At 38.2% G+C, this 18,707-nt stretch overlaps 1 protein-coding gene across 2 annotated transcripts; it reads right to left on the reverse strand.

Moving 5' to 3' along the window:
* Nucleotides 1-1,752: 1,752 nt before the first annotated feature.
* On the reverse strand, nucleotides 1,753-17,073 carry LYVE1 (lymphatic vessel endothelial hyaluronan receptor 1). 2 transcript variants are annotated; one of them, XM_087718000.1, is made up of 6 exons: nucleotides 16,700-17,073; nucleotides 14,933-15,101; nucleotides 12,919-13,058; nucleotides 8,059-8,331; nucleotides 3,271-3,349; nucleotides 1,753-2,177 (listed from the first exon to the last, which is right to left on the reverse strand). In XM_087718000.1, exons 1-6 carry the CDS (start codon nucleotides 16,782-16,784, stop codon nucleotides 2,000-2,002), a joined length of 924 nt encoding a protein of 307 aa, XP_087574126.1. In that variant the 5' UTR covers nucleotides 16,785-17,073; the 3' UTR covers nucleotides 1,753-1,999. The 2 variants fall into 2 exon arrangements, with proteins under 2 accessions (XP_087574126.1, XP_087574130.1); XM_087718004.1 differs by having other exon boundaries at nucleotides 14,933-15,017; nucleotides 16,700-17,071.
* Between the last annotated feature and the right edge of the window lie 1,634 nt (nucleotides 17,074-18,707).

Below are 18,707 nucleotides of genomic sequence, written 5' to 3' on the forward strand. Positions count from 1 at the left end.
TTACTATCTTTCTTGTCACAGTTGTTAAGTAAATCACCACAGTTGTTAGTTGTTAGCTCTTTATTGTAACAGAACAAGTATGTACAATCCAGCAAAGATTCAGTCTGACAGCAGCCCTTTTATAGGGAGCTGTCAGACCCTCCGACCAATGAGATTAAACCTCTGTTCCTGCTGGAACAGAGGACCTTGGTGGAAACCATAATAACAGTTGCTAATATCTAACATTAGAAACGAAGTTGTTAAATGAATCTGGCTTCTCCATTGACTTTGCTTGTCTGAAGGCCAAAAAAGGTGATCACATAACCACAGGATATTGCAACTGTCATAAATATGAACCAGTTGCCATGGATCTGAATTTTGATCATGTGACCATGGGGATGCTGCAATGGTCATATGTCAAAATGGTCATAAGTTACTTTTTTCAGTGCTGTGGTAACTTTGAATGGCCATTAAATGAATTATTATAAGTTGAGGACTACCTGTAATGTTTCTTTAATTGCTCCAGATATTTTCTGCCTATGATTGTTTCTGAGCAAATATATTGAAGCAGATTGATTTCAATAAGCATTTTTTCTTTCAGGCAGATCTGACTACTAGCCCTGGCTAGTCACTTAAATTTACATTATTAATAAATAATGTAAAAGAAATAAAAACTTTTTGGTAGGCTACATAAAAAGGAATGTTAGCAGCACAGTCCCTATAATATATCCCCTACAAGCCATGTTCCTATGAATTTCTTGGGTAAGCATAGCCAATAAATTCATTTCATGTTTTTTATAAATATCCAAATCCAATTCAATAAGTATGGTGTATCTAAAGCAGTAACATTTAGGCTTTTTAAACCTAAAATCTTAAAACACTAATTTAGAGAGCAAGTCCTATTGAACCCCACTGTACTTACAGTACTTGAAATAAATATACTTGTAATATAAGTAGAAAATGAAATGATTTGTCAAGGCATGTAGTTAAAAGCATGAATGTGGTGTTTTGTATATTTCTAGAAGTTCTCCATATATGGTAATATCAAATTTATTTCTATAGTTTTTCAGCTGAATCTGTCCATCATTGGAAAGTAATTATGAATAAATTCAGCTGTTGGAAATATGCAATTTTTGTATCAATTTATAGTATTAAATAATTATGGAATTTTTGTTTATTTCAATTAAATCCTGATAAATGTATTTGCATGTATAGTAACAGCCACAACAATAAATTTACAGAGATATTTTATATAGTAGTTTTGAATGGTAAGTTCGGGAAATAGAATGGAACATATTTCTAAGTAAACATGCATATAATTGGGCTGTTAAATATTTTTGAAATAAACATGACTATAGCATGCATGGAAAAAAGAAATATAATTAATAGATTTTGTTGCTATCATATTTTTTTAATCTTTTTCCCATATTTAAAATTGATAGTTTGCGATTTGTTAGATTTCTGGAAATAATATAGGAAGAGACACAGAGACTGGAATCTTAAGAAACACATATTTTTTATGGCTATGTAACAATTTGTGCGGGATTCTTCTGCACGTGAATCAGACCTTTTTCCCTTTGTTCTTTTCCATCACTCTTTATGCTTTTGAACTTCCGTGATAACCTCTCGATAAAGACGTATTTTAAAGTTACCATCATTTGAAAAATACAGGAGCAGTTTCTCTGTTAAATCTAGTTCACATATTCAAGTTTCTCCATGAAATCCTTTGTATAATAAACAAAAATATAATTCCATTTTTATTTGTTTGTTTGAGTTGCAGGTCGTGTTTTGGAAAAATATTGTCGTTTCCTTGTAACAAAACTGAAAATATGAGTTGTATAGGTGTTATTGTAAGGCAGATCATTCCTATATTGACAATGTATAAGCTAGCATATATGAGGTGTGAAATGTTTGTATGACAGGCCTGATACTGATTTTGGCAATTTATACAATTATCAATGTCTAAAAACTGTTAGTTTCCATTTGTTCATGTGGCATTTGTTCATTGAGATACTCTGCCTCAAACTTCTGCTTCCAAACATTTTACTTGTGGCTCAGACTTGACTTCCACTTCTTCCTTTTCTCCATTCGTTAGGCTCTGCTCTGGAGGTTGGTTTTTTGCATTTAGTTCTTTGAGGGTCTTGGTTTCTATTTCATCTTTCTTCTCCTTGCTTGAAAATAGAGATGTTTTCTTGTATCTTTCATCAAATTGAAAAACAAAGTTGATTAATAATTAATCGCCATACAGACATTCTAGAAATGAAAGCCATTATTGTATCTTGAACTGCACTTACTTGAAAGGCTGTATCAGGTGTCAGTAATGTATTTATTTATTGAGCATATGGCATATACAAAGCTCATGCAATCACACAAATTACTCATATTTAGTTTAAATAAAGCATCAGCATATAGCTATATATCTCTATCTCTATATAGGTGGCTTGATTTTACAGACACACACACACACACATATAAACATGTATGTGTTTTATACAGTATAGGAGATACCATAATATATTAAATTACTAGTTCATAACCTCTATTTATTTATTCCAATCCTCGTTCCATGAACTTCACCACAATTTCTAATGTTGGATTTTCCCCCTTACCAGAGGGAGCCCCCTTGTGGAGTACTGTGAAGCCGTTACCATGGCAACTCCACAGCGCTGTACAGTAGGAGCCATTTAAGGCACAACAGGCTGTATCTTAACAGAACATACACCCCGAGAGGTGTTAGGGGTGTCTTATCCCCACAGTATTTGTTTCCAGAGAGTAAGTAATCTATGTACCAAGTTTGGTTGAAACGGCTTGAGGTGTTCCAGAGTTATGCTGGAACACACACACACACACAGACACACACACACACACACACACACACACACGATAAAACTATAATGTGTCAGTAATTGATGTTTCAGAAACATTTTTCTGAAAGCCTTTTCATCTGCTATGACAGAAACAAGGTTTTACCATAAACCACTTTGATTTTTTTTAAATTAAGAGATGTAGAAAAAATATTTACTCACTGCCACTGCACTATTGCCAATTTGAAGATTTTTCTACCTGAACATACGTTATACATTCATATATGAGTATGTCTTACTTATGTTTATGCTGCATCAAGAAGGCATGAATATTTAATTATTAAAACTACCAATCTAATTGGTGATTTAGAACATTCTCCATACAGTGAGAAGAATACCCAAGTCCTGTTACATATGAAAAGATAGCATTAGCATTTACATATATGTTGTTGATAGAAATGCATGCAAAGCAACAGGTTTCACTTACTTTTTGATATAGCAGACAGCTAAAACCATTGCAGCTGCGCAGAAGAAGAGGGCAAGCACCAGAAGCACGATAGGTACAGCTGGAAAGAAGAAAGAGGCAACTTTGAAATATTGGAGATTAAACAATCTTTTTTAAAAATTTCTGGTGGCAGTATTAATGTTTTCTGGGGGGGAAATCAAAATGCCTTTTTTTTTCTCCAGTGTTCATAGATGGGACTCCAATGGCAGAAGAATTTACACCATTCTCCACAATTGGTTGGATGCTGCAGTGGAATTCCTTTGCAGAATTTTAGGCCTTGAGCAGCTGGATTTTTCTTTCAATATGTTTCTGCCTCACTCTCTGTACGAGCCCACAAACAAGAAGAAACTAGCAAGTAAACATAGAGGGAAGTATGTAGTGGGGTACCGCAAGGCTCTGTCTTAGGCCCAGTAGTCTTCAATATCTTCATCAGTGATTTAGATGAGGGGATAGATGGGGAACTCATCTAATGTGCTGATGACACCAAGCTGGTGGGAATAGCCGACACTCCAGAAGATTGGCTTAAGATACAGAAGGATCTTGACAGAATTGAACATTGGGTCCTATCTAATAAAATGAAATTCAGTGGTGAAAAAAAATAAGGATCTACATTTAGGCAAGAAAAACCAAATGCACAGGTATAGAATAGGTGGTACCTGGCTCAATAGTAGTAATTGTAAGAGGGATCTTGGACTCCTAGTGGATGATCACTTAAATATGAACCAATAGTGTATTGCACCTGCCAAAAAAGCTAATACAGTCCTACGCTGCATTAACAAGAGTACTAGAATCAAGATCACATGAAGTGTTAATAACAGTTTATAATGCCTTGGTAAGACCGTACTTGGAATAGTGCATCCAGTTTTGGTCACCACAATGTAAAAAAGATGCTGAGAAGAGAAAGGGTAAGAGAAGAGCAACAAAGATGATTAGGGACCTGGAAGCTAAAACATATAAAGAATGATTGCTGAAATTGAATATGTCTAGTTTAATGAAAAGAAGGACTAGGGGTGATATGGTAGTAGTGTTCCAATATCTCAGGGCCTACCACAAAGAAGAGGGAGTCAAGCTATTCTCCTGAAGGCAGGACAAGAAGCAATGGATGGAATGTGAGAAGCAACTAGAACTAAGGAGAAATTTCCTGATAGTTAGAACAATTAATCAATGAAACAACCCGCCTCCAGAAGTTGTTAATGCTCCAACACTGGAAGTTTTTAAGAAGAGATTGGACAATCATTTGTCTGAAATATTATAGGGTTGCCTGCCTGAGCAGGGGGCTGGACTAGAAGAGCTTCAGGGTTCCTTTCAATTCTGTTTTTGTGTTAAGCATAATTTCTTACTGGATCTGAACTGGGATTAAATCTAATTGTTCTGGTTTCAAGATTAGCTTTGTGTCCTTGTTTATTGATCAACAATTAAACACAGACCGAATTTGGTTTTATGTTGCATTGGACAACATTGCCACAATTTAGTTGTGAATGTACTTGCCAACCCCTCCGCCCTCATGGCATGGATGCACATCTCCATTCAATTATTTGTTCTTAGCTAACTGTATTGACTGATTGCAGTTACTAGTTGGAACATTCCTGCTGTTGGTGTTTATTTTCACCAAGTGAATTTTTAATTTTAGATTTTTTTAATACTAGAATTTAGAGAGGCAGCTACTAGTATTAGTATTATAGCTATTACTTTTAAAAAACAACAACTTTGGAACTGTTAATTTTGTGCAGTCTTGGATGAAAAAAAGACAAATATTTTTATGGCTTAGAAGGTTCCCTCTGCTTTAGACAGAATTGCTTACTGTGAACTGTAATAACAAAACATTCCTTTTCTGAAGACAAATTGATGAGGCTAATATCAATGTAACCTGCTGAAAAAACTAAGGTAGTGGAATAGATTGTTTGCATTTCAGTGTCCAAAGGTATTCTTTTCAACATGTGCAACACAAAAACCAACCTACAGCTTACAAATCCATACCCATCTCTAAATAGGACAAGAGAACAATTGCTCCTATTTTCAATAATCAGAGTCTTCAGTTACAGAGTCAGTTTGGTGTAGTAGTGCAAGCACCAGGCTAGAAGCCAGAGGACTGTGAGTTCTGAGGATTGAAAACCAGATGTCAGCCTCTGCTTTGCTGCTGCTTCGGCTGCCATTGAAACGGGGAGGGGGGCATGGTATTTGGGAGGGGAATCATTGATGTGCTGGAGGAAGTTTCTAGACGCTGAACTGACCACCTTACTGCGCATGTGGAGGAAGGGAGTTTCCCGCCAAGGCCAACGGTCCAGCATTCCATCCTGGTGATGCCTTTTGAAGTTATCTCACACCTGACATTTGGGGGCAATATGATTGGACTGTGCACAGGGATGCCAAGGGGAGGGGAATGAATTATACATTATATTATTAGCTTTCGCGCCTAATTAACCAGACTCAGCTTTGCTTTGCAACTGTTCATTTATAATTAGTAAAAGTACACTTGATTTCAATTCAAATGGAGTCGAGTGGTTTCTTTCCTGATTACTGAATGAAGTCAATGCTGACACTAATTGAGTGACCTTAGGCCAGTCACTCTCTCTCAGCAGTAGAAAGCAGGCTATGGCAAACTACCCTGTTTCCCTGAAAATAAGACCTCCTTGGATAATAAGCCCAATCGGGCTTTTGAGGGCATGTGCTAAAATAAGCCTTCCCCTCTAAAATAAGACCACCTCGAAAATATTGCATCACAGCAGCAGCCATGAGGTGACCATGCTTGCCACCTCTGCACTTCAAAAATAATAAGACCTCCCCAAAAATAAGGCCAAGTGCTTATTTCGAGGGTCAAAAGAAAATAAGTCACTGTCTTATTTTTGGGGAAACACAGTACTTCTGAATTCTTGCTAAGAAAACTGTAGGGATTTGTCCATATAGTCGCCAGGAGTCAACATGCTGACTAAAAGGCATTCTTCCTCCTCCCCATGCCCCCTATTATGCCAGAGCTCTTTCTTGCACTTTCTAAAATACTTTTGAGGTTTTTCAGCTGTACAGAATCATTGTGTGTTGCTCACTAATTTCCATTTTCTGAATGTATTCAGAGCATTCTTAGAAATGAAACTGGTAGAGGAGGCTGACTAAGGAGCAGTGACGTGCGGTGAGGTTTATGGCTGGTGAGGCAGCAATTTTTTTAGACTTGTGGACTTCAACTACCAGAATTCCACAGCCAGGCATGCTCAGTTCCGATTTAAAGTGACAGCATTTGTTTTTCTCCTTTGCTAAATAAGTTTCCTTATTTCTTTTTCTTCTTCCTTCCCCTCCTTCTTCCCTCTCTCCCTCCCTCCCCCCTCTGTCAAACACACACACACACACACACACACACATACAAAGTTGCACCAGGATTCAGAAAATTTAGGTTTTCCTCTTCAGCCCATGTTAGCAATGCCACTAGCAGCATTTTGGCTGGCAGGTGTAAGTAGAAGTGGAAATTCATTCTACTGAAAACATTGTTTTTGCTTATGGTTGGATAATTAAAATTTCAGAAGACCCAAAGGCATAGTATTAGAGTGTTACATAGTGCATAAACTAAAGAACTGCCTCAATATGCTCCCTCTCCCCCTCTCAAACACACACACACACACACACAAAGTTGCACCAGGAGGATGAAGTTTGAATTCCTTCCCTTCCCTCCGACCCTCATGTACCTTTTCCAGCTGTTTCAGAGAGGATTTCAACTCTGCTCTTGCCTGCCATCATGAAAAGAAAAAAAATGTAAAAGGAAAAAGGCAAGAGCTGAGGTCAGGCTGAGCTAGTTGCTGCCAGAGTCACCATGGATGACTCTGCTTAGTGCTTAACTGTTTAAAAAAGCCTCTTAAAAAGCACCCTTTACAAGAGGAGGCAGGAGAACGACGTGCCTCATCTATGTCAGGAATTTTTCAGCTTTTAACCTTTGCTTAACTCAAGTGACCATAAAATGCCAGACTAGATGAGGCCCATTGTTCTCCTGCTGCCTCCTGTAGAGGGCACTTTTTTGAGGCTTTTTTAAACAGTTAAGCACTAAGCAGAGTCATCCATGGTGACTCTGGCAGCAACTAGCTCAGCCTGACCTCAGCTCTTGCCTTTTTCCTTTTATATATATTTTTTCTTTTCATGATGACAGGTGAGGCTCTGCCTCCCCTGCCTGCATGTCCCTGCTAAGGAGTCACTTAACCCATATGAGCTACCAGTTTAGTATTAATAGTAAGTAGTAGGAGTGATAGAAGTGGCAGTAATAACATGGCCCAAACAAAAATATTATCTTAGATTTTAGACCTTTTTTATGTAGACCTAATTGAATTATAAAGAGTTTTCTCATTGAGAGGATGAATAAAATCTAACTAATAACATTTTCTTGTACTACTTTGGTATATTTAAAGCTCTTCATGTACATTGTCTACATATAATTCCTACCAAATATGTATCTTGTAAGTCAGGTATCTGGAAGGTAGGGAAGAGAAATGTTGAAGCCTGAGGGAAAGCAGCAACCTAGTGCATCCAGATTTAAGATTTGGAGTAGCAACTCTCTAGCCACTACATTAGAGCAGCTCTCCATTGCCTTATTTGGACTGTAGAATTGGTGGCTTAAAACAAGTCAAAAGGAAAAGACTACATTTCTGGTTATAATGGTTTGATTCATCTTACCACCTTATAAAGCACACTTTTTAAGTTCCCCACTAAGCCACCAAAATTGTAAACCTGAGCTGTTCTTTTGTCCTCTCTCTAACATAAAACCATGAAACTCAAAGCACCCTGTATGGCTATTACCTCCAAATGGGACACCTTCATTTTTAAAGGCAGTTCGTTTATCAGTGAAAATCAAATTTTCCTTCTCGGGAGTAGGTTCGGAATCGGGAGACAAAGTTTCTGTTACACATATGATGCGATACTTTGGGACCTTCTGAGTTTGTTGTAACTGAGTTGTGTCAACCACTGTGGAGGTATCCTGAAACGAGGCTGTTAAAGTGGAGTTCATCTCGGTGGAACTCTCTGGTAATGAAACTGTGCTTTCTTCCGGGATGCATGAATTAATCCACGTATCTGAAAAGAGGACAAGAAAACAGTGCAGTGAAATTTGTTGATGTGCATTCTTAAAAAATAACAGAATGCAGGAGACATCTTACTAAGGGTTATTCTAAAGAGCTAAAATGTACTACTGCAGAGTAATATACTGATCATATTAGATTGCTCAAAGATATCTGATATTAAAGTATTTGTCAGACTTAACTCTTCGCTTGATTTATACCAGTAAGATTAATTTTTGGAAAAAGCTGCTGTCATCATTCTTCCTCCCTGTTCCACTGACTATTTCTAAATGGGGTTCATTTAGATCACTATAAAGTAATTTCGTTTAATTTCTGGATATGGTAGAAATGCAGATGTTGGTTGAATTCATCCCAGTGATATTTTCTAAACAAACCTTATGCTCAAACTTTCTTACACTTAGGTCCAGTAGTTTCATTTTTCTTTTGATGATTTAGATGAGGGGATAGAAAGGGAATTCATCAGATTTGCAGACGACACCAAACTGGCAGGAATAGCCAACACTCCATAAGGACCTTGATAGACCTGAGCACTAGGCCTTATCTAGCAAAATGACACTCAATGGTGAAAAAAGTAAGGTTCTACATTTAGGGAAGAAAAACAAAACAAATGTAGAGGTATAGAATTGGCCCATTAGTAGTAACTGCAAGTTGTATTCTTGGAACCCTAGTAGAATATGAGCCAGCAGACAAAGGGGGAGATCCCCCCGCAAAAAGAAACCACAAGATACTAAGAAAGGGAGGAGAACAGGGAAAACCCTGGAGAAAGGTACTAGAATAATAAAATTGAATAATCTGAAGAAAAGATACTACAACCATAAAACAGGAAAAAGAAAAAGAAGAAGTTAGGAGAAAGGGGGAGAAGAAGAAAAATGATTAAAAGTGGAATTCGTTAGAGCCCAAGAGAAAATGGATAAAAGAGGAAGAAGGGGAAAAGGAGTTGTATAGGTAGATTAAAGGGAATAGTAGTATGATTGGTATTGTTATGCAACTAATTAAGAAAAAGTATAGTAGTACATTGTTAATTGTAGAAAAAATTGAAAAATGTTCTCTATATCAAAACATAACTAGACGATCTATATTGTTTATAGCAAAATAGACCAATAGAGAAATATGAAATAATAATTTTGTGCAATTTTTGAAGGGGCAATTGAAGATATTGTTTAGGTACTAAGAAAATATGACTTTAAAAAAATGGGAAATAATGGAAGAAAATAATTTGGCTGAAAGTGAAAACCAAGCTATGATGTAACATGGATTGTGTAAATGACAGGATGTAAAAGGGAGGATCCAGTCAACACTTTGTTTCTATAATATGTGTAAAGTTGTATGAAAAATAAAAAACTTTTTAAAAACTTTTATAATACAAAAATGACTATGCTATCTTAATATTTGCAGTGACAGGGGGAAATGGCCCTTGCACCGTTCTTGATGACAGTTTCTGACAGGAAATGTGATGACACATTTTAATGAACTGACTAGGATGTAAATGACAGCTGTATTGTGATATTGCCATGAGTCTCTGTGAAAAAGCCAAAAGGATAATTGGGTTCTGCATTATATTATAAATATGCCTGTTACCATGAGCAGCCATGACAAAAACATAACTGTTTGCTTGTTATTAAATCAGACTCCTTAAAATAGAATAGAATAGATTTGGGAGAGACCTTATAGGCCATCTAGTCCAGTGGTGGGATTACATTTCTTTTACTACCAGTTCTGTGGGTGTGGCTTGGTGGGTATGGCAGGGGAAGAATACTGTAAAATCTTCATTCCCCCCACTCCAGAGCAAGATGGAGGCAGGGCCAGTCAGAGATGGTATTTACCAGTTCTCTGGAAATGGTCAGTACCTGCTGAATACCACCTCTGACCTAGTCCAACCCTTCTCAAGCAGGAGATCCTACAGCATTTCTGACAGACGACTGTCCAGTTTCTTCTTGAAAACTTCCAGTGATGGAGCACTCCCAACCTCTGACGGCAAGCTGTTCCATTGGTTGATTGTTCTCACTGTCAGAAAATTTCTCTTTATTTCTAGGTTGAATCTCTCCTTGATCAGTTTCCATCCATTATTCCTTGTCTGGCCTTCAGGTGCTTTGGAAAATTAGGTTGACTCCTTCCTCTTTGTGACAACCCCTCAAATATTGGAACACTGCTATCATGCCTCCCCTGGTCCTTCTCTTCACTAAACTAGCCAAGAACAGTTCCTGCAATTGTTCACCATGTGGTTTAGCCTCCAGTCCTCTAATCATCCTGGTTGCTCTTTGCACTCTTTCTGGAGTCTCAACATCCTTTTTTTATAGTATGGGGACCAAAACTGGATATTATGTCTCCTTAAAAGACAACTTATAGTGTAAAGATTAGTATTAAGATCATGTCTAGGTTGCCCCTTTAAGATAGACAGATGTAAACCTTCAGTACTCCAATATTGAATTATTTTCTACACGTCCTTCCCTATAAGAGTTCTTAGGAGAACAAGGCTAGGCATATGTACGAGGGGTGAAGTGCTACTGGTTTGGACCAGTTTGCCTGAACTGGTAGTAAAAATGCTACTGGTTCAGCCAAACCGGTAGTAAAAAAAATGAAACCGGTTCAGGTGAACCGGTTTTTCCAACAATCAGCTGTGACGCGTGATTTATATTAGCTAGAAAGCAGGATTTCCTGCTTTCTAGCTAATCTAAATCGTATGGCAGAGCGGATTTTCTTCCCCCTCTCTGTTTGCTTACCTTTGCAGGTGTGCTCGGTAACAGGCTCCGCCCACCTGCCCGGTCACGCATGCTCTCATTGCTACCGAACCATTAGCAAAGGTAAGTGGATTTCACCCTTGATATATACTATGAATGAAATTATGGCCTACCTTCCAATTTTCTAGTGGCATATCTTTTGTGTTTCAAGCAAGTGCCATCTAATAAAACTCTTTATGGTTTTTCTCTTTATTTGGAGTCAAACATAAATAGATTTGAGGTTTTTTTTAATGCTTCCTGAGATCTCAGAAAGTACATTACAACCAGTGGTGGGTTCTGGATCCCATCGCAACCGGTATGCTGCAACATGGCTGGGCGTCCACAACGTGCAAGCGCACTGTGCGCACATGTGCACCACCGCCCATGACAATCCAGCTGCTCGGTGGAGCGTCGCATAGACGTCATACACTCCCTGCATGTGCGCAAATGGCCCAGTTGGGTCAAATACAGGTAAGGAAAGTGGGCGGGGAGCACCATATCGGAATAGTACCTGGTGCTCCCAGCAGGTACCGGTATGCCCGTACCGGCGCGTACCAGCTGTAACTCACCACTGATTACCACCCTAGATTGTCCAAGTGACCAAATCTCCAGAGAGATACTATATAATCATTTCTGATGAAGAGATGTACTTCTCCATCAATTGATGCCACTGAGATACCATAAGTTATGGGGAGAATTCCAGATGACAACATAGCAACTCCAGGTTCCTTGCAAGTATAAATGAGATTACAGTATTCTTTATTCTGGTCCATTTTGATTATTTTAAAGGGCAAATAGTTCTGCAGTTTTCTTCTTTTTGTAATGCTCTTTCAAAGGATTTCTTTATTTCCTTGATTTAAAATCCATCCTTCTACGTAAAGTAATGAATATTTGAAAAAATATACTACTGTAGTGAAACTAATGATTAGCAAGTCCTGTGGTAGAGATGCTATGTGGACAAATGCAGATCCCCCATAAGTTGGGAGCCAAGCAGATGAAGGATCACCCCCATAAACAGGTCATCTTCCCAGCAGGAGAAGTCAACTTTAGAAGACTTTCCTGCAAATATTAATGGTGACCCATCCCTAACCTTAATACAATACAGGTAGTCCTCAACTTACAACAGTTCACTTACAATAACATGTATATAACTATTACAACAGCACTGAACAACAAACAATGAAGTTACAACAGCATTGAAAAAAAGTGACCTATGGCCATTTTTCACACTTATGACCATTGAAGCATTTTCATGGTCACATGATCAAAATTTGGATGGTTGGCAACTGATTCATATTTATGACGGTTGCCGTGTCCTGGGGTCATATGATCACTTTTTGTGACCTTCTGGAAAGCCAAGGCAATGGGGAAGCCAGGTTCACTTAATGTTACTAATTTAACAACTGCAGTGATTCACTTAACAACTGCAGCAAGAAAAGTTGTACAAAATGGGGCAAAACCTATTTAATAAATTTCTCACTTAGCAACATAAATTTTGGGCTCAATTGTGGCTGTAAGTTGAGGACTATCTGTATAACTTTTTAAATCAGAAAACAGTATATTTTGGTCACATTTAAAGCAATTTAAATTTCATAATGTTCTTCCATGCTACAAACTTTGACTAAGGGAAAAAAACAGGTAAACTTGTCAACAGTGGCTTAGCTGACTTGTTAATAGTTTAACTGGCAATTTCTGAGTTTCTCAGGCTTCCCAGGAAGTTATTGTATCCTGAACCTGTGTACATTGGAAGTTGGCCACAATCTTCTAGCAGTATGGAAATCTCTACAATTATTATTACCTTAACTCTTTTAGGAGGGATTCTCCGATATTAAATATTATTATAATCCATATCTCATCCCACTTACCTGAAGAATTGTAACAATAGACACGAGCTTTCTTTTCTGGCTCCATTCTCCAGATGGCAATCCCAGTTTTATTCTTCCCACATTTTTCATTTGGAGTTATCCGGGGAATTACAACATAGCCTTCTGCTACCCAGCCAAAACTAGAGTGAAAAGCATTTTTTTTCCTGTTAGATACATGACCCTAGCAACAACGAAGTGTCACTTTCAAAGTTTATGTATATACTACTGTATAGAACAGTGTTTCTCAGCCTTAGAAGCTTGAAGATTTGTGGACTTCAATTCCCAGAATTCCCCAGCTAGCCTTCTTCCCCAATATTATTCTTTGGTTTTATGATTTGTGCAAAAATTAAAAAAAATTTAAAAAAATGTTCAGGTTAGGTGCTGTGAAAAGCAACTTTCAATAACACAGGATTATTCATCCTTTGGAAAACTGAGGAAAATTTCAAGAGGTTTGTGATAGGCATAGACCAGGGGTGTCAAACTCACGTCATCACAGCAGTATCACATGATGTATTGGAACTCCCCCCCCCCCCCGCTAAACTGGGCATAACCAGCATGTCACACATCCGGCCGGGTGGGCTGGGAGTTTGACAGCCCTGGCATAGACAGTTTTTGTTTCAAGTTTCAAGGAAGCAAAAGTTGCACATTATTAGATATATATTTAAGTGAAGTTTATGATTCCATCTTCCTTGTTCAGTCCTGAAGCTAACAATATCATATTTGCAGAGCTGGGTTTCTGCTGGTTCCCCCCTGATTGGGCGAACTGGATGCTTCTCGGCACATGCAGAAGTGTTGCGATGTGAGCGCGAGCAAACCATTAGTAAAATAAATTGAAACCCACCACGACATTTTTGAGGTTACTTTCTTAGACGACTCTTATTTACTCAAAAGGAAATGAAGTTAAAGTTTGGCGTCTACAGTCAGAAGTTTGGCTATGGTCTTCATAGTCTCTCCAAACGTTATAGGTTCTAATGCAGGGGTAGTCAACCTTTTTATGCCTACCACCAACTTTTATATCTCTGTTAGTAGTAAAATTTTCTAATCGCTCACCGGTTCCACAGTAATAGTGATTTATTAGGGAAGTAACTTTACTTTATAAAATTTATAAACCAGAGTTACCGCAAACCCCTACCGCCCACCATGAAAGCTGGAATGCCCAGTAGTGGGCGGTAGGGACCAGGTTGACTACCACTGTTCTAATGTTTCAAAAGGGGAAAGCTATGAAATACATGGTAAATAATTAGTGCTATTAATTTTAATTTAATTTAAATTAAAGTCAATAGATGTTTCTTTTTGTCTTGACAATTGATTTTCATTTGGGGGAGTTTGCATGGGGTCACTCTACTCAAATGCCAAGTGTAATCCACAGCTTGAATCATTTGTGCAAAAATTTAAAAAAATCAAAAATGTTCAGGTTAGGTGCTATGAAAATAACCCCAAATGACCCAGGATTATTCATCCTTTGGGAAACTGAGGAAAAATTCAAAAGGTTTGTGATAGGCATAGACCAGGGGTGTCAAACTCACGTCGTCACAGCAGCGTCACATGACATATTGGGACTTTACCCGCCTTCGTTAAACTGGGCAAGGGCAGCACATGATGCATCTGGCCTGAAGGCCGCGAGTTCGACAACCCTGGCATAGACAGTTTCTGTTTCAAGTTTCAAGGAAGCAAAAGTTGCACATTATTAGGTATACATTTAAGTGAACTTCAAGCGCTAATATGAAGCCACACTCATTCGTATTTATATATAAGTAATATATATAATGGTTCTATGCATATGATCCTGTGGAGAAAAAAGGGAATAAATTTAATTTGGGAATAAATAATCACCTTTTTCTGCTTTAAGAATAAGAGGGGCTATTTAATTTTTAATTGTTTCTTGCTTCTAATCTTGATTTATTTCTTAAGTAATAATAATGATATTTTATTTTTAAAATGGCATTAAAAAGGTTATCTGTACATATGTTAGCATAAAACATTTATAAGTAAATGTTGGAAAGATTTTTTGTACCTGCAAGTTTCAAAGCCATGTTTCAAAGCAGCTTCAATCTTGGATTTGTGTGCTAGCATTAATCCCAGCTGCCTGCAAACTGGTTCTGCTTCAGCAAAATTAAAATTAATATTAGCCGTATCTACAACAAGTGTTACACCCACAATTCTGCAGTTTGACATCCGAATATCTGCAAATAAGCAGAAATATATCAAAATGATTACTAATGGATATTTAATATTTATATATTTATTTGCATTACAAAATATGACTAAATGAAATTCGTGACCCGTCAAAACCGCGCTCGACTAAACCGCGCCCGATTAAACCGCGTCGCTGATGTCATCAACAGGGCAACAACAGCCAGCGCGGAGAAAGAAGGGTGCTTTAAATAGCGCTTTGAAAGCAAGCCGATTCAACTTAAGGTAAGGGTTAGCTTTAGGGTTAGCTTTAGGGTTAGCTTTAGGGTTAGGTTAAGGGTTAGGGTTAGTTTAGGGTTAGGTTAAGGGTTAGGGTTAGGTTTAGGGTTAGGTTAAGGGTTAGGTTTAGGATTAGGTTTAGGGTTAGGTTAAGGGTTAGGTTTAGGGTTAGGTTTAGGGTTAGGTTAAGGGTTAGGTTTAGGGTTAGGTTTAGGATTAGGTTTAGGGGGATTAGGTTTAGGGGTTAATTTTAGGTTTAGGGTTTACAGCGTGCTTCTGTCTCCACGCTGTTGTCACCCTGTTGACGTCAGCGACGCCGTCAGCGACGGTTTAGTCGGACGCGGTTTAGTTGAGCGCGGTTTTGTGGTGGAATACTTAAATTCTAATACTTAAATATCTTAACACAAAGGCATTCACAACAGCGGTGATACCTGTAAACTAAAACCACCCCTCAAAATACCAGCACTAAATGTATCCCACAAGAATAGATCAAAAGGTGTGATGATTGAGACAAATTGTGAATGTAGGAAGAAGCAGACTTTTTAATGCAAGAAGCATTCTTTTTAAAAGTAAGTTGCTAATACTTCCTATACAAAACCAAAACATCCAAAAAGGTCCTTACTGTTCTCACCCTTAGCATTCTGTATATATACGTATTTTTCATTTCACTATAGGATGGAACTATGATGTATCACTTAGCAGAACGCACATTCTAAATATCCAAAGTACTTGTTTTTGTAATATGGTATGTTATTATTTGGGAAGTGCTCAGGGCAGAAAGTTGTTTCAGAATGTTTTTGTTTGACACTCTATCCATGCCTCCTCTCCCCTCTATGCCTCCTAATTTACCACATTCCTTCTACCACATGACAAAATTAGCTCTAGTCCATGAAAATTCCATCCTTATCTTAAACGGACATATTTTTGTTAGAAAGGAAACACTATACCAACCAGCCTTTTGAATCAGCAAAAATTACATGAATTAAATAAAATTCATTCTGCACATTGCAACTACACTTTGCTTGTTTGCACAGCATCTTCTTCCTAACTGCGATTTGTCAATTTGAGAAACAAAAAATGACTTGTGATCTTCGTCATCTGAACAGATTGAGGATCATTTGCTACAACTTTGCTGGAACTTTGGCCATCAAACTTTCCTTAGACTTTAAAGTGCCCTAAGTTTTATTTAATGTTTCATGCTATAAACAAATAAATAAACAAATAAAAATAAATAAACAAACCAACAGAAGACCTGGAAATAACTGTGTTCCCTTCTCTACCTTATAATATTGCAATTTTTGTTTAAAATATACCCCTCCTTGGTACAAGACAGAATATGTTGAAAAACTAGCAGTTTATGGTAACATACCTTTCAGAAGAATTGTACGTTGTGCCATGAAATTTGCCATCCAGATTGAGAAGAAAAAGGACACAGTTCTACTATGGAATGCCATCGTTAGTAACACCAAAGGGCTGAGAGCTTCAGGCAAATTGCTCCTCTTCCTCCAATGTTGGTAAAGCAATGTGATGCTATTTCACCCTTTGGAGACTTCCAATATGGTTTTTTTTTCCTCATGAGTTGCTAACAGCTTCTTCTCCTTCTTTATTTCCTTTTTTACCACTTTAAGTGTCAAGGATGCTAAATAGCCACTGGCTATTCTACAAGTGTAGCTGAACTTGTTGTTCTGCTGAAAAGCCATTCGCTGACTAAGGTCAGTATCTGGAAACATATGACAGCTTCCCCCGCCCCTTCCCAACCTGTCATGGGCAGTCTGGAAAATACAATGAGTGCTGACTCAGAAAATGTACATCTGAGGAAGAGAGATAACATAGTGCAATAATCTTGTTCTTATAAACAGTGGGAAGATTTCCCAGTGTACCTCAGGTGGTCATCCTGTAATAGTTCCTGTTTAGCCACTTGCTATTTCTTCATCCACCTCATGCAGCTATTTACAAGAAAAAAGATGTAACATGGATTGGTTATTTGTGATGGAAGAATTTATCTACTCGCTGGATCCAGAGGTCTAAACTATTTTCAAAATGAATATATGGTTGAAAGATGAAATGAATTTAAGGATTTCAAGGAATATGTGTTCCCATGTTCTGGGACCTTAAGATGCCACAACAAAAGGAAGCAAGAGGGTGCCTACTTCAGAAAAGGTCTTTCCAAGTGTGGAATGCTATCTTCAGAAAGGTTTGCCTGATACCCACATTGTCATCTTTAAGTGTGAGATTAACCTCTACATTTTTGCTTAAATGATGCATTTTGTTTTTTGCTATTACTTTTATTCTGGATGTGTTATATGCTGATATTTTTATCTCTTTTTGTAGCCATTTTACAAAACTGTCTAAGAGATCTCCTTCTTCATAGAAAATTGCAGCTACTCATGCCCTTGAGTCAAACACAGCTCCTAGGACAGTGGCTCTTAAACTGTTTGACCAAAGTACCCTCTTTTTTTTAGTGTTGAATGTCATTAAATCCACCAGTAGCAGTGTCGCCAAACCAGACTGTTATTTCACACAAGCATTTCAGTAGCAGCAGTCCAAAACTCAATTCTTTAATTTACAAATAAGCAAATAAAATAGTTCTCTTTACCTCCAGGATACACCCAAATTTAAGGGGTGTCAAACTCAAGGCCCAAGTAGGGGTGTCAAACTCAAGGCCTGGAGGCCGGATCCGGATCATGGGGTGCTTAGATCTGGCCCTTGGGGCTGCCTTGGAAACAGCAAAGGATCGGCCCGCAGTAACTCTGCCAGAGGAAATGGAGTTCTAGTTTTGCTAGCAAAGGGTTGCAGGAGGTCATCACAGCTGGAAACGGAGCTTGGAAACCCATTTTGGCTGGCAGAGCACTTGGGCCACCAAAGGCACCCCTGACATGAGTGATGTTGACTTGGCCATGCCCATCATGGCCACGCCCACCATGCCCCCCCCCAAGGTCAAACACAACCATGATGCGACCCTCAATTAAATCGAGTTTGACACCCCTGCCTTAGAGCTAACTACCCCTAGTTTTAAGAACTACTGGCCGGGGGCCTGCATGAAACCTACATGTTGTTCTCTTAACAAGAATACGGAAGTGGTTTTCCATTGTTTGATGCTGGAAGTCTTTTTGACTTTCTAGCTTAACATACAGCTAGTCTGCCAAACAGGAAGAACCCTACTTACCTTTTTTCTGAATCAGCCAAGGTCAACTAGGTGCCCTATTTACTGAGACAGAAAGCATAAATAAGAAACTTTAAAACAGATGGGAAAATTACAGTTGTGTACTGTGGATGATACTTGCTACAATTTCCAGCAGCCAAGACCCTACAAAGCCAATGAGGAAGATTACTGGCAGCAGTATGGGTGGGGAAACGTCAGGATACTCTAAAGTTTA

Source organism: Thamnophis sirtalis, unplaced genomic scaffold (assembly GCF_051295495.1).
Source record: "Thamnophis sirtalis isolate CommonGarterSnake01/CBP01778 unplaced genomic scaffold, rThaSir2_p1.2 scaffold_1, whole genome shotgun sequence".
NCBI classification, from domain to species: domain Eukaryota; kingdom Metazoa; phylum Chordata; class Lepidosauria; order Squamata; family Natricidae; genus Thamnophis; species Thamnophis sirtalis.